The following is a 17,703-nucleotide window of genomic DNA, read 5'->3' on the forward strand; positions in this document are numbered from 1 at the left end:
TGGTGATCCATCAATTTATGCTAATCCTGTTTTATAAATTCACTACAATCAGCAACTTTAATTTGGTAATTTTAATGTATTTATAAAACAAGATCATCATAATTTTTAAATACTTAATGTATGAACTATGCATTCTTTGGCATAGTCAAGGGACTTAAGGAGCTAAACTTTCCCTCAAAAAAAAATTTTAATCAGAAATTAGGCAGCCGAGAAACTTGAGTAAACGAAGTAGTTTCTTAAAAGCCAAAAAAATCTCGAAACTATAGATGAAAGAATGCTAAGGAAAATAGTTGAAGATGATGTTTATCGCTCAAATCGGGATAGTTTTTAGAAGTGAATGAAAAATTGATCTAAAAATGACTAAACTTAAATTAATATTTAAAAAATTATTTATATATATTGATCAATAAATTGGTTGGGTTGTGTTAGAAGACGTATGAAATGGCGCTACTTAATTTTTTTTTGTTTTTTTCTATTTTTGAGAGTTAAAAATAAGCAGCAAAAAGCAGCACTCCTTGAAACCAAATTGCTAAAGAAAAGTAGTCATATACATATAAAGTAATAAAACAACTAGAATAAGCCCTAAATGCAGTTTTAAATGGCCTGCCCATAAAACTGTACTGCACGTGTAATGATCCAGTTTAATAATTGTGGCTCCTCTTCAATAACTAGAGAGGATTTAAAACTAAAATTTAAACAATTTAAGATTTCCCTTTCGACGATATAATTTCGGATGTAGAATATAGGTTGTAGAAAAACTAGTTTTGAACCCTTTTTACCTAAGTATGATCTTCCAAGGAATAGATGATATAAATATTTTCTTGAAGAAAGTAATTTTAGTGAGCGAACCTGTATTTCCATCACTAGTATTTGCATTTGAGTTAGTGAGTCAGATTTGCGATCATAGTTCAGGAATATCAAGCAATACTGTTACAAAAAAAAGGTCTTGATGTTAAATTCTAACTAATTTACCCGCTCCAGGTAGGAAATTACCATAAATGCAACATAGTTTCATTTGTGGTAATTTTTTAAAACCCATAATATTTGTATCCTGGACAGTCTATAGGAAAGTCAATATATATATCATTTTCCTAGGTTGTGTAAGACGACAGTGAATATTCTTCAGTATCATGTGAATTAGAAGCATAATCTTTTCCTGGTTCCGATGAAATATAAGACCTAAACCTAGTTAGACCTATTGAAAAATGCAGGCTAGATAAAAGGCCAATCAATAGCAAAAAGAACAAAATACCAATTAATAATCACTATGCCAAAATGTATTGTACATGGTATGAAAAAGCTAGTTGTTCATATCGCTTACATTTTAATTTAAGTGGTGTGAAATTTGAGTTGATATTTACAGTGATTAAGGATTCATTAAAAATATACATTGATATTTTAAATAAGTCAGGCTTTGTATTTTATTTATTCAAATATAAATGCCATATGACCTTGTTCTCGCATTCTTTCTCTTAATCATGAATTGATAAAATAAGAAAGTTTAATCTTTATATTTTTATTTCAAATATTTATTTTTAATAATGATTATTTTAATATTTTTATGATACAGTTTTTTAAAATTATTAAAATTTCGATTAAAACACATCTTTGCAGTGATTGAAATCTTAAATGTTTCATCACGCTTTAACAAAATACATGCTTTAAATTTCAAAAATATACAACGAATTGCTTAAGATTTGATAAGAAATGACTACGAATAAAATAATAGAACGGTTTATCATTTATATTTACATTATATTTTATTAAAAAGGATTAAATTTCTATGGAATCTTGTAAAATTGAATTTGTTTTTAACATAAAGCCGATATAGTCCCAAAAATTAAGAATGAGAATTTTTTTATTTGAATAAAAATATTTAAACATAACTAGCTTTATTAAAAGATTTTACATAAACATTCATCGCATGATTTTCCAATGAAATTACTAAAAAAGGATAACAAATTATTCCACCTGCTGCCTACAGAGAAGTAAGGCGAGTATAATAGATTTCCGGTTATAGGTCTGGTCTAATTTCTATTATGACTGTATGAAATGTCTTATTACATTCAGAAGTTTGTTTTTGTTTCCTTTTTTTATTTATTTATTTTAGATATTTAATCTCAGTTTATAAGTTAAGTTTACGGTTGCTCGATGATGGCTTTGTAGGAAAGAATTAGGTCGTAAAAACGGGGAATCTGCTAAGTTTTCTTCCTTTTTTTAAAAAAATAAGTTTTAATTATATGTATATACACAAATATAAGTGAGGTAGGAAGTCCCAAAAAGGGATTCATCCGATCTAAAGAAGACGGAATTCAGACCATAATCTTGTCGTCTTTTGTCCTTTCAAATCCATCATATGCACACAAAAAAATATACGTTTATAATTTATTTTAAAATTTCATTTCTTATTTAATTTACTGTATTATAATAGTGAATTTTTATTTGTTATTGACTTCATGCAATTTGTTTTGTAACTGTCCATTTTAATAAAGGCACTGCATGCAAATTAATTAAACAATTTAATAGCATCGTACTGTTTGAACACAATATTTAGTTTTCAATTTTCTTTTCTAAATTTCCTTACATACAATTATTACCTATCAATATTCAAGTTTACTATAAGATAAACATAAGGATTCTCCGCAAGAGAGATGTATAAATGACAAGCAGCTAATTTCTTTACTCAGGTTTTATGAAATACTTAAATTTCTAATGAATTAATAATAATTTATGTGTGAGTTATGGAGAAATACAGTTTCTTGCCATAGCTTCAACTATAACTTTAACTGAAGCTGAAAGTATAGATGAAATATTGTAATGATAGTTAAAAAAGGTTTTATTTTAGAGGAAAAATTGATGAACTTTTTCAGTCATATTTTTTGGAGTACAGTATAGTGAAGAAACATCATTTCTTACTATTGAACTGCTTCTGTCTAGCAATTATGTATATAAGCATATATCAGAGTTAAGCTGTAATTTTGAAAGAAGCTGGTATCATGCAAAGTAAAAAAGTAATATAAATTGTTTTGCACAAAAGCAAAGATCGAGACTATTAATATATTCAGTAGAACGTCGATTATCCGAAATGAATTTCATGAGTATTAATTCCAGAAATTACGAAGTTTTACTTAATAGCGGTTGCCGGAAATCTTCTGTGATTCTGCTATTGAGCTATCCCGCTATTAACTCTAGTATTAGGTTTTATTTATTACAGTACAAATAGAAAAGCATGATTAACGAGTCACAGACTTCTAATGCATCAAATGCTTCAGTGCCTAAGCGTTTGAAGCATTAGAAGTAGCGTTGAAATGGTTAATATTAATTTTACTATTGGATATTTTTTACTTTGAATTAAGTTTCATCATTACGTTGTAGATTGTGATGAAAGACTACTGCTTGTTTTTAATAAATTAGACTTTTTTTTTTTTTTTTGCTATTTCTTATCATTTGTGTGTAGTAAATTTCTGTCTCAGCTTTTATTATTATTACAATTAGTAGTATGCTAAAATTAAAATGGATATTTTAACCTTTTATTTAAAGTATTTGTCTTTTTATTTATTCCATACCAAATGCGATAGGTTATTCGAAATGAACTGATTATTTTGGATAATTGACGCTCTACTGTATATCAATACTGTATATATATATAATATTTATATTCATTTTTGACTCTCCGTTCTCTGAGCACTAACGCGGGTTCTGCCAGGCCCACAATGGGAATGACTGAATGGTGAGGGACGAACCCCTTCATACCACCTACGAAGAATTCCTGGAGTTGCTCGCGTGAATTCGATCCTGGGTCCCCAGAGAGGTAGACTAACGCATTAACTGCCTCGGCCATCAGATTGTTAAATTATTAAAAAGGGATAGTAATGGAGTTGATTAACAACTATTAAAAAAACTAAATAATTTTCTGAAAAAATGTATAATTTTTACAATGAATTGATTAAAGTTCATCTAAAGTATTTAGGCCACTTTTCTTTTTTAACTCAAGATAAAGTTGATATTTTGTAATTATTCATCATTTCATAAACTATATATTCTTTCAGCTTTTTCAGATGAATAATATTTCCAATTACTGCAATTATAACACAGAAATAAATTTAATCTACATATGTAAAATAATAAGCTTAAAATTGTCAAGACACTTTTTCTGTCGCGGAAAAAAAGTGCAAACGGTGTGTTGGATGAGAGATGGCACAGAGACAATGGAATGATCGACTCGATTAAATATTAACATTAACAATAATACTTTATTTTATGTCAACCATCCTAGATCAGAGGAACAAGTGAAAGTAGCTTTAACAATAGTTGTGAGTCACGCACCCGTTGGACACCTGACTAAAATTGACCTACTTTTATTAAGGTAGGGTGACAAGAATTCCACGAAACTTTCGCCACAAATATTCGCTACTCGGTGGCACAGGGAATCGATGAATTAGAACTTCAGAAGTTTTCTGTCACGAAATTTTTGAACAAGCGAAGCGAGAGAGGATGGGTTGACTATCAATTATGCGCGAGCTTATTCTAAATGGGAGAAACTTCACAGACAATTGTCAAAACAGTTTAAGTATTTTTAAAACTCCTGCCAAATTTCTTTAGATATTACAGATAAGGATATAGGATAAAAATATGACTAATGAACAATGAGATGAAGCCCGTAAGAAGGCGAGGATCCCCTCTATGGCCGAATATTCCCATGCATTAATGCGGCCCTGGTAATTGTGTGACGCAGTGATGCCCAAACTTTTCGATTGGCGGACCAAATTACGCACAAGTAGGAGAGCCACAAATATTTCGTATACCGTACACCAAAAGTAAGTCAATTTACATTATTTATAAGTGCTGTGTCTCGTCCCTCACTACAATATTATCCTACTGCGGATCCGACGTAACTCACGATAGAGAAAGAAAAATTTAACTAAAATAAAATCATATTTAATAGTTTAACTCAATCATGAGCAACTCACGGCCTGCAAGGGCGTACAGTACGTGGTCCGTGTGATCCTAATATACGGCCCCGTGACTGGCACTTAATTAATTTTATTTTCCTGTTTTCTGTCTCGTGCCATTATGCAACCCTTATTAAGTTAATAGCGAGGTTGAGGCCGAAGTTTTAAACGCGAAAATGTGTACGTCGAACGTTCAGCGCCACTTTCCTGTAAACCTAGAAGTTTGACAATGGTGTTTGGATAGTCGATGGAATCATGCTCGACATTCCAAACTCCATTGTCAAACTTCTAGGTTTACAGGAAAGAGGCGCCGAACGTCCGACGTACACATTTTCGCGTTTAAAACTTCGGCCTCAACCTCGCTAGTATCCGTGACGAAGAACATTAAAACTAAACTTGATCAGTAAAAAGATGAAAATAAACTAGCCTATATATTACTATTAATAGATGTCCTAATCTTACGAGTTAGTTAAAACAAACAGTTGAAGCCATTTTAACAAATATCTATAGGTCTACATTTCTGTCAAGAATAAAATAATTCTGTTTTTCGTTGCACGGAGAGAAACAAATTTAACTCACAAAACAATTCTGAAGGTCATACAACTTAAGCGTGATGCATTCATTAAAAAACTTATTAATATTAAAGACAAACATCAAACAGGATGAGGTCTCGTATCTTGCTTTTTATTTTGTTCGATTTAAAAAAGACATTAAACTATACTATTATGATTATTTCGAAGGCGAATAATAATTTCTATTCGTTTTCCTTATCTGACTTTTTAATATTTAATTTCTAATAGAACTACAGATAAAAATTCTAGAATAATCAGAAAGTGGAGAAGTTTACTTAATAATTCAATTTTCTAGTAATTGGTGCTGAACTTGTTTTTATTCTTGAATTTTTATTCGGGGATTAAAATATAGCGAAAACAAACTGAATTCTTACAGATGACGTTAGAAATTAAAATAAACCGGTGATCCATTAACTTGACTATTCAGGCAAAGGAAAGTTAGGAATGACGTTTTAGACATGGAGTCAATTTCGAATAAGTTATTTAAGCAATTTGATACTGTTAAAATTTCAGTATAATCTATTGACTACATGGAATAATAATGAAGAAATAAATCTTAACATATGAAAAACAATAACTTTGCAAACTTAAAATAGTAAGCAAAATTAAAATTTTATTAAAATTATCACCTCTTGTAATGTCATCGAAACCTTCGATAGCTACTTATTGAAAATTAATTCTAAAAAAGACTTCTCTGTCTCTGATTGGTAGAATAAACTACTGTTGTGGAGGCGGAGTCGGCAAAATTTTTCCGACTTTGGCGACTCCAACCTCGACTGTTATTGATAAAATGTGAAATATGAAAAATAATTTTTAATTAGTGAAGTAGTCCTTCGTTATATCACTCTTGTTAGGAGACAAAGAAAAAGCTCGATATAGCCTATCCGGTGGCGCGATATAACCGAATACTAAAAATTCTGGGCTTTTACTAAACGGATTATACGAGTACTGTACATGCTATGGAATCTCTATCCTCTATTTTTTTTTTATCAGTAGATGTTTCTGATATATAATAAGCCTAGTTTTCAATACTGAATTTTATTCGTGGTTATATCGTATTAAATGACGTTTACGTAAAAACCGATATCACGAACACCCATTTAGCATTATTGTTTCTTTAATGAGGAGACTGTACTTAAAATCAATAAATAAACAACTTTTAACATCAAAAGAAAACACAATTGATAATTGATCTGGCCACCTGTTTTGCTTATTTAGATTTTGACGAATTTATTGTTTCACCTGCACTGGTAGTTTCAAAAACAATAGGAATAAAATACAGTATTCGTTGCAAAAAAAAATCAATGGCAATTGATATTTTAATTAAAATTTATTGATTCCAAGTGCTTTTAAAATTTGTATGCGTATCGCACGCAAAGTGCTCCATGGTTTCAGAAAATAACTTTCATTAATTTAAACGAAATATATTCACATCGCCTAGAGAGCAGTACCCTCTATATAATGTATACCGGGATCGGTACGTTTTTGCTATAATTACCCAACCATAAATTACGAAACATCGCGTATTAGCCTATCAAAAAGCCTACGATTTCTTCAATGAGTGAGTTTATTGGTTGATTGATTTTAGATATTGGCAATGCAACAAGAAAGCAATCTGCTAATCAGGGAATGTATCTTCCAGATCTTTTAAGGGAAACTGGTTTCTATTCGGGCGCTATCGACATGAAGAAAACCCGAAAAACTTTACGAGCCAGTCCATCAGCCCAAGCGCGAACTCGAGCAGATTACCGACGTACTGACGCTGAGATTACCAATGTTTCGGAATCAAATCGCTTAGTCACTGATGCAGAATGGAGAACGACTTTCAATGGGTGAGAAAAATAGAGAACGTGTTTCAAATTGATAGAGGAAAAGGTGGTATTATGGAACCCCTTCATTTCAAACGTATAATAAAGGCAAACTGTAGCGGATTGTGGCTGAACTGCACTAGGCAGACATCCATAGTGAGGGGAAAACTCGTTTCATTTCAGTTAAAAAGTTGTCCATAGTGAATCAGCATATTTGTGTTTTTCGAAATTCGAAAGTTTTGAATGCTAAGTGAATTTAATTATTTCTAAAATATAAATCGTGTAGTTATAGGTTCACTGGTGCATTTATTCCGTTCCAGAGACTTAGGGGTACATATTAATCTGTGTGGTGTTCACATTTTTTGAAGTTTGGTCTTGACAGACATAAGTTAATTCAAGATGGCGATGCGTGAAATACGGACCTCATTGGTGCTTTTAATATGGAACCCAACTCCTCCGAACTCTCTCTTTGCAAGCAGACATTTGTCCGGTGCAATTTGTGAAAAAGACACTAGGTAGAAAGCCTGGGAATATCGAAAAAGAGCTGCTGGAATATATATTTTTGGTGGAGATCATATTTTTCTATTATAAAAGCATTTTTTCGATAAAATACATTGGAGTAAATGATTTTGTAATTATTTAACTAGTTTTGTACTGTCCTATTTGTTTTTGGATACATTAAAGCATTTTTTGAAACACACAGTAAGGTTCCATATTACCACCCGATTTTCCCTAAGCTTACTTTCTGACTTTTTGTACAGAAGCCTTCAAAAACCATACTTATAGTTACACTAGCGAAAAATCCAATTAGGAACATTTAGTTTAATAGTTACCAGTACTTTTCGCACAAAAAGATGTAGGTGTAGTTATGATACCTTGTTTACAATTCACTATAATGTAATTGGGGTTCCATAATACCACCTTCTCCTCTACTTGAAAGCTTTACCATGAACTTTAAAGCAAGAACGCGAAGTGCAGAGACAATAGAGAGATTGCGGCTGACGTTTTCATCGTGAAAAAGTGTACGTCGGACGTTCAGCGCCGCCTTCCTGTAAACCTAGAAGTTTGGCAATGGTGTTTGAAACGTCAGTGGAATCATGCTTGACGTTCCAAACGCCATTTTCAAACTTCTAGGCTTACAGGAAGACGGCGCTGAACGTCCGACGTACACTTTTTCACCGTGAAAACGTCAGCCGCAACATCTCTATTAATATAAAGATTGTAATACCGCTTAAAAGAGTTAAACTAATCTTTATCAAAGAGAAGCTCCCAAGAAAAACATTTGATTTTCACTTCAGATGCCATAATCTTTAGTTGTCGCAATATATCTTTTATATCTAGAATGTGTTTCTTTGGACATCAATTGTTTTTTTGACTAATTTTTTTCTTGTCTTTCTATTGGTTGAGAGTTATTTATAACGACTTATTACGGTTTCTATAACATAAATTATTGTTTGTTTTTCAAAACCGCAATGCAGCGTAATAATCAACACTTGGCATAACTCATTCATTTATTTCAGCTTTTGCGGTTTTGAAAAACAAATATAAAGATACAACACGGTTTCGAAATATGAAAGATAAATTATTGTTAAAACAGTCAACAGAAAATCAAAATAATAATAATAATAATAATAATAATAATACCAGTATCAACTGCAACAAACTACAGTAAAAGAAGAGAAAATTACAAAATGTAATTAATAGGCTTGTTCCAGCTTATTATTCGCTAGCTTAAGTTCTAGGGACGTAATACCCCGTTCGCACCGAGCATTTCGATCTAGATTGTGACTAAGGTCGGAGCCTGTTCCGTGGTGCGAACGCTCTCGACCGTTTCAATATCGACTGAAACGAGGTTCAATCGCAATCGACTGGAGAGAGTCCTCGAAACCAGATCCAGCCATAAGAGAGATCCCACAATTCCACGCGCGCGAGAAAATACAAGATGGCTGCGGAACATGTGTCAGGCTATCGACAGAGAAATAAAAAAGACATCTGGAGAGACGACGACATCTGTCTATTATTAGATGTATGGCAAAAAAAAGTATTTGTGTAAAAGGACCAGAAATTTAGTGTTTTAAACTAAAATTTTTTTTAATAAACTTTATAAAGACGGAACGAGAAAACAGAAAATTAAAAGAGAAAAAGGAAAAATAAAATCAATAAAAACCTCGATTCCCACGAGTTAGGTTCCGTGTTGAGATGAGTACATTTCTGTGTCACGATTGTGTCACCCGTCCCCTCATTGGACCAAGAAGATCGTCATCGCTGACGAAATCGGAGAAAAGTTCGAAAATGAGGACTTGATATAAAAGGGCCAGGCATGATGAGTAAGGGGGTGGAAGTTATTATTGGTATCTGTGTGTGCGCTCCGATCGTCTACCTCCCGCCGAGAATCCGAACCTCCTCCTCTTGGACAAGACTGGAAGACCTGAACTTAACTGAAATCTTTCTACTCACCTGGAAAGAACTGTTCACCTAAAAAGAACTGTTGGACCTTTTGTGCTGATTTTGCCTACAACCTAAGGTATTTATCCTGCCCGCGCACTATTGTACGTTCTCTCTCTCCGCGTAAACGAAACGCGCACCCGGTCGTTAATTTGGACTAAAAATTGAATAATAACTCATGTAGTTTATGTATCGTATTTTATTCGCCGATGTAAACTTAATTTAGATTATATATAAATAAACGGTTTTTATGTTTAAAACTTCTGGAGTGCAGTTTCTTCCGTTTTTCTCTCAGTTCTCCATTCCGGGTCCAACCCTCATACCTGTCCGCTCGCGCGAACTTGTGGTCTCTGTATCGACCGAAGGATACAGTGGTGTCATCCTGACGAGGTATCGAAGAGATACCGACCCTATGGTCACATATTTATTTCTAACCAAAACTTCCATTTTGTTTGTTGGTGTTTGTGACTTACGTTTGTAGTTACGTCAGTTTTATCATCGCGTGTAATAGCCAGGTTCTTCTGGAGCGGACTGCCTGTGCGAACAGCATGACGTTCGACTAGCGACAGTCACAATCCAGATTGTAGGTAAATCGAAATCGAAGTGAGTCGTGGATTGTGTGCGAACGTAGTATAATTGTACGATATTTATTTATTCGATTACATGATCTAAGAAATAAACATTTGAATAATAAAACTTTATAAAAAAATTGTAAGAAGAAAAAATGTTTTGTAAAACTGGCTTTGTTGGTTTTAATTCTAAAAATTTAGTAAACTTATAAAACACAAGTTCACTTATTTGACGAAATAGTCCCTCCATGATGAAAATACATCAACTGACAACAAACTTTTTCTTCTAGGTTGTTGCTGGATCACAAAGTTTTATCCTCCTTGGAATCGAAACTTTGCCGAAACTTCCATGATAATCGTGGTTACACAGCAGTAAAAAATAAAAAGAAAAAAAAAAGTAAAAATCATAAACTGACTTTGTCATCTGTAATTCAATACTAGAATTCGCATATAAGAAAACGCGTATTGTAATTTGGCGTGTTTTCGTTAACGAACTACACCGTCATACATGTAAACATGATTTTATAGTTTATTAAATCCTTAACGTATTTCATTTTTAAATTCTTTTTTTATTTTTTTAACTCATTTCGTCCTGTGAGCCCTAAGAGGACTTTTTTTCATACCCATCGTGATTCGGCCAGGCCCTCAATGGGCCCGACACATCTGGAACAGTCCGCCCATGAAAAATTTCCGAGGAGTTGCTCGGTCGGATTTGATTCCGGACCTCCAGAGCGGTAGGCCGACGCTTTAATCATTTCGACCATTTAGTTAACTTCCTGATTGAGAAAAACAGTTTTATCGGAAAAAATTAAGTTTTCGAGTAGGCCTAACCATAATATCGAATTTCAATTTTTAAATAAACTTTAATTGGAATACTGAAATATAACAAAGATATCAATTAATTTACGGTACTTGGTATAATTAGATTATATCAAATAAATTGCATCGTCGAGCCTGAAATTTGAATGAAACACGACATATTCGATGAGATTTGCATTTTTTAAAAGCCAAATAAAAAATTCCTGAATGAAATAATTTTACTCACGAATTATTGAGTAATTACGAATTACAAATCATAAAAATTACAACTGATGTAGCAATAAAACGTACAAAAAAGATGAATGAATAAATTATCTTTACGATAAAATTTTTTTATTTTATATAAATTTTAAATATTTATAAAACAAAAATTATCTAAACTCATATATATATATATATATAATATATATCTAAAAATATTTAACTAACTGTACTAAAATTCTACGCAGTTAACCATATTTTTAACATCAGTAATTATAAAATTAAGCAGAGGGCGCTGATCGAAACAAGATGGAAGTTTAGATAATCGTTATCTTGCGGAAGTTTCTCGATTTCAGTCAGTAAAATGAGTTTGTTCGTAAGAAGAGGCCAATTGGTTATAATCCAAACGGCGAAACATTTTATGAAAACTCAAAAGAGAACACGTGTAACAACAGAAACTGGAGCGTTATTACCTCCGCCGAAGAAGACTCCATTCGGAATTCCTCGAGTCATAATAACCGTTTTGCCAGGATTGTATTTGGGAGCCACCATTAGTAAAGAAGGGGCCGCATTCTTAGAAGAAAACGACATATTCGTCCCCGACGACGACGATGACGACGAAGATTAAATCGCAAACCTTTGGAAGAGTTGTTAAATTAATTTATTCATTTACTTTTAAGTTAATAGCTTTACATTTTATAACTACTTCTTCACTAATTGCTCTTTCATTAAACTGCTAAATTAAAGTCTGGTTGTGAATGGATTTGAATTAAATTCAAGAATTGTGTTGTTGTGTTAGCAGGCAAAAAAAAATTTTTTTCTCATTAATTAAAAAAATGGGAAAAAATTCTTGTTACTTTTTTATTATTGAAGGAGGACAAGAATATATATACTGTAGATAGATTGATTACAAAAGTTTTTGTTGCAATTTGGAACTTTGACAATGGTTGTAATTTGAAAGTGCCAAATAAGTTTTTTTGAATGAAATAATTATTTTTAAATCAAATAAAATTAAAAACAATCTTAAGATTTTAAACAGTATCAAATGAATGTTTCATCTAACTATTATTTATTGCTAGATTAATTTTTTCCTTAATCTAGGATTGTGATTTATGATTGTTGATGTTTTAAAGTTGTTTTTCTAGTAAAAGATTTACATATTTATGTCTATAAATAACTCAATATATATTGTAAGAAAATTGATATATTTGATACAAAATTAATTCTAAATACTTTCAAAAGCTGGAACAGTTGATTAATATCACTTCACACCACAGTGCTGGAGTAAGTATGAGTTGTGTGCAGTGTTTTTAAGATCATTTAATTATATTATCTTCAGGAAGTTAATAATTTTAATGTTAATTTATATAAAAGTAGATGTAAGAAGTCAATATGTGCATATAGTAAATAAATATTGCAATGTAAAAAATAATGAAATAAATTAGTGAACATAATATGTCAAATTATCAAAGATTCCTTTAATTAAAATACTTTGTTAGAATAAACATATCAAGCTTTTAATAATAATGTGAACAACTTTTATTTATACATATACACTATATGATATTTTTGTTTGATACATTGATTCACTAGTTTTAAAATTATTTGTAAAAAATTATTCAAATTTGGCAATAAATTGTGCTAAAGTTAATGTGACAATGAATTTCCTTTTTCTTTGAAACATCACCAACAACAGGATTTATAAAAATTTAGTAAATATCCTGGCATAGATTGAAAATGCAAAAACAATTTTCATTGTATCCTTGAAGGTGTGCCATTGACTATGGGGTGGAAGTTATTCATATTGAAATCTTCCACTAGATGGCACTTTATCACCCTAGAGGTGAAGTTCGGGTGTCGGAGTGGCAGTGGCTGTTGCAGCGATGGGCCGAACGTTGCTGCGGACCTGTCTATCGATATTGCTGCTAGCAGTACTCGTGTTAGCGAAGAAAAAGTCCAGCAGCGGCGATGTAATCGAAGAAGTCGGCGGTAAGAAATTGGAGAAGTTGATCGAGGAAGAAGAATTCTTAGCCGTTTTCTTCTGTAAGTATACCGAGAGTTATGTAAAAGTATCGAATGCCGGTCTATTCTCAGTGTTGTACGCCACTTACCTTTTTTGGTACACCAATCCAATGGGAAATTCAATACTTTTCACTAAAGAAATGTGAAAAATATTGCAAAATGTTATCCATCCGAAGCATTTCGCATTCGCGCATATATCATTGACGAATGCATATTATTAATAATTCAAGCGTCTGTTCCGCTAGCAGACAGCTTGCTGACGTCACTGCCACTTATATACGAGCCCGAAGCTTCGAAAATGTTAAAAATATGAATGTGTAGTTTACTTAAAGGTTTTTGTTTAGTGTTTAGTTTAAATTTAGAACATTTATAAAGCGTATTTAAATATATATTTTAAGCGCGCAATCCTTATATATACTTTTTAACGTGGAAATTTATATGGACTGTAGTATATATTATGTAATTATAATATGCACTATAGTTTTTATATAATAAAGATCTATTTGATAAAGTTTAAAAATATATACTTACATAACTTTTTAAATATGACTTTATTATTATGTATGTAGGCCTATATATACATAAACACACTTATTATAGGAAGAGGACAAGCAGCTCTTCAATATTAACATAATTATTTACTTTAATTAAAAGTTCGAGAGTAATTATCACTTTACCTGCACGAGTTTATTATAGGGAAGTTAAAATTGCATGACAATGTATCACATGGTCTTCTACTACCAATTAGCTTCGAAGAAAAGGGAGGTCTGCCTATATGGTATCGGAAGAATTTCGTTCGTGAAATTAGTCAACTCGACTTTGTAAACGAATCAGAAAAAAGAAATGAAATGGAATAACGAAAAAAATTTATTTAAAACATTTTAAAGATTCTAATGATTTATTTTAAACTCTAAAATGTTTCTATTGAATCTATAAGCTACTGTAAATAAATTATTATCGCACATTTATATATCTAGTCTATAAATAAACTGAATTTATTTTCGTATGCACTATTAATTAGAGATATCTGCATCTTTTCAGAATTGCAGGCATTAGTTAAAAGAATAATTACTACTATGATTACATTAATTTGCTATAACTAAATAAACAATCGTCCCTGTAATTATCTAATTCGTGTCCTCCAAAAATTACATGACTGACACACACTTCAAAAAGCTTTTATTAATCCAAACACATGGATTTTGTTGGCTCAATTTGACCTTGGTGAGACAAAGCTGCACGTAGTTTTTAAGATTTAAAACAATCTAAAAATTCCTGAGTACGTAAAAATAGTATTATACTAACTTATACAAATCTTCTAAAATATTCATTATAAAGAATAAACAATAAAGAAAGCTATTTTAATATTAATTACAATAAAGAATAAAATATTTATTTTTAAATAAATTGGAATGACGACATTTTTACGTGTTTTAAATGTTATGTAATTGACTTATTTAAAAATAATATTTAATCTTAATTTTAAAAACTTTCAATAATTTTGCCATTCAATGATTTTCCTTCTGTATATTGCTATCTAATTGTTTATCTCTCAGGAAATTATATAATCTACGCTTTGTGGGGTTCGGGGGTGTTATCTACTGTAAATGCGTTATAATAGTTTTAAAAACATTTTGATTTATCTGGGTACTTTCTTTTTAAGCGCATCTATATATAAGGCATCAATGCGGTATTGGTTATATGGCCTGTCTGTCTTATCTTATTCATCATGCAGGAGTCTAACATGCAGTGTGAATGAGAAATGGAGTTACCCTGTTAAAACTACCACGGCGAAGCTTTGGATTGGATTCAAATCAAAATATATAATAAAATTAGGAGAATTTCTTACCGCACAACGACGAATGTAATATATATATATAGAGGAGAAGGTGGTATTATGGAACCCCAATTATATTTTAGTGAATTGTAAACAAGGTATCGTAACTACACCCACATTTTTTGTGCGAAAAGTACTGGTAACTAGTAAACTAAATGTTCCTAATTGGATTTTTCGCTAGTGTAATTATAAGTATGGTTTTTGAAGGCTTTTGTACAAAAAGTCCGAAAGTAGGCTTAGAGAAAATCGGGTGGTAANGTGAATTGTGCAGAAAATGTCATATTCTACCAGAAACAATACAACATATAACCTCTGGTTGTAAGCTCTTAACACAGACTATTTACATAGGCATAATCAAATAGCAAATATAATACTCCAAGAACTTGCACATAAATACAGATTATTAAACACCCACATGTAAACATGATTTTATAGTTTATTAAATCCTTAACGTATTTCATTTTTAAATTCTTTTTTAATTCTTTTTTAGCCTACTATTTTTGGAAGTAAAATTAATATCGAACTACTGGATTGAGACACGCTAAACTAATTTCCTCAAAATTAAAGATAGGTGTTTTCTAGCATTTTCAAATCTGCATTCCGTTCTACAATTAGTATTGTAGAACGGAATGTAGATTTGAAAAATTACAAAAATTCGATCTAGCTATTCTTGGTGAGAGAAGAATTCTATATTATTCTAATTGAAAGTATTGACTTTAAGAAATGATTTTTTTTGTTTAAATATATCATTATAAAAGTTGATAACGAAATTATTATAATTATTAAATGTGAAGAGATCGAATTATTCGAGTATTCAATCTCAGTGATAAAGCTGTTTTTTTAATCGTTTCTCTCCAATTTTTATTTTTTAAATTTTTAATTAGATATATCATGTAGTAGATGTATCCCTCAAGCAAGGAACAAAATGAATTTTGAAAATTTTTAAAAAAATGTAATGTTTTCGGTATAAAAATGGGATTAAGTACGTGCACTAATGCTCAATGTTCCATCAAAACAAAGCTCCATCCTTTTTAAAAAAAGCGATTGCGTAGAGCAGTTTCTCGAAACAGCTCCAACAATATGCATCTCTAATGATGTTTCAAATATGTTCAATATAATTTAAAACAGAACAAACTTGCTACATCATCTGGAAGGACAAGTATGCTGTGCATTCGGAAAGCTAAAATTCCCTTACATAAAGATTCTTTTCAAGTCAATGACATGTAGGGCACGTCGAGNAATCATGCTTGACGTTCCAAACGCCATTTTCAAACTTCTAGGCTTACAGGAAGACGGCGCTGAACGTCCGACGTACACTTTTTCACCGTGAAAACGTCAGCCGCAACATCTCTATTAATATAAAGATTGTAATACCGCTTAAAAGAGTTAAACTAATCTTTATCAAAGAGAAGCTCCCAAGAAAAACATTTGATTTTCACTTCAGATGCCATAATCTTTAGTTGGCGCAATATATCTTTTATATCTAGAATGTGTTTCTTTGGACATCAATTGTTTTTTTGACTAATTTTTTTCTTGTCTTTCTATTGGTTGAGAGTTATTTATAACGACTTATTACGGTTTCTATAACATAAATTATTGTTTGTTTTTCAAAACCGCAATGCAGCGTAATAATCAACACTTGGCATAACTCATTCATTTATTTCAGCTTTTGCGGTTTTGAAAAACAAATATAAAGATACAACACGGTTTCGAACAGTATCAACTGCAACAAACTACAGTAAAAGAAGAGAAAATTACAAAATGTAATTAATAGGCTTGTTCCAGCTTATTATTCGCTAGCTTAAGTTCTAGGGACGTAATACCCCGTTCGCACCGAGCATTTCGATCTAGATTGTGACTAAGGTCGGAGCCTGTTCCGTGGTGCGAACGCTCTCGACCGTTTCAATATCGACTGAAACGAGGTTCAATCGCAATCGACTGGAGAGAGTCCTCGAAACCAGATCCAGCCATAAGAGAGATCCCACAATTCCACGCGCGCGAGAAAATACAAGATGGCTGCGGAACATGTGTCAGGCTATCGACAGAGAAATAAAAAAGACATCTGGAGAGACGACGACATCTGTCTATTATTAGATGTATGGCAAAAAAAAGTATTTGTGTAAAAGGACCAGAAATTTAGTGTTTTAAACTAAAATTTTTTTTAATAAACTTTATAAAGACGGAACGAGAAAACAGAAAATTAAAAGAGAAAAAGGAAAAATAAAATCAATAAAAACCTCGATTCCCACGAGTTAGGTTCCGTGTTGAGATGAGTACATTCCTGTGTCACGATTGTGTCATCCGTCCCCTCATTGGACCAAGAAGATCGTCATCGCTGACGAAATCGGAGAAAAGTTCAAAAATGAGGACTTGATATAAAAGGGCCAGGCATGATGAGAAAGGGTGTGGAAGTTATTATTGGTGCCTGGTGTGCGCTCCGAACGTCTACCTCCCGCCGAGAATCCGAACCTCCTCCTC

The 17,703-nt window shown here is 31.9% G+C and overlaps 1 protein-coding gene across 1 annotated transcript in view; it reads left to right on the forward strand.

Moving 5' to 3' along the window:
- Positions 1-13,189: 13,189 nt before the first annotated feature.
- LOC111638774 (protein disulfide-isomerase A5-like) overlaps positions 13,190-17,703 on the forward strand; it is a 45,696-nt gene continuing 41,182 nt past the window's right edge. Inside the window, exon 1 of the mRNA XM_023384529.1 lies at positions 13,190-13,409. Coding sequence (XP_023240297.1) covers positions 13,250-13,409 — 160 coding nt within the window. The 5' untranslated portion in view covers positions 13,190-13,249. The remainder of the gene's footprint in view (positions 13,410-17,703) is intronic.

This window comes from Centruroides sculpturatus, unplaced genomic scaffold (genome assembly GCF_000671375.1).
Source record: "Centruroides sculpturatus isolate CEXI.00-Female unplaced genomic scaffold, Cexi_2.0 scaffold592, whole genome shotgun sequence".
In the NCBI taxonomy this organism is placed as follows: domain Eukaryota; kingdom Metazoa; phylum Arthropoda; class Arachnida; order Scorpiones; family Buthidae; genus Centruroides; species Centruroides sculpturatus.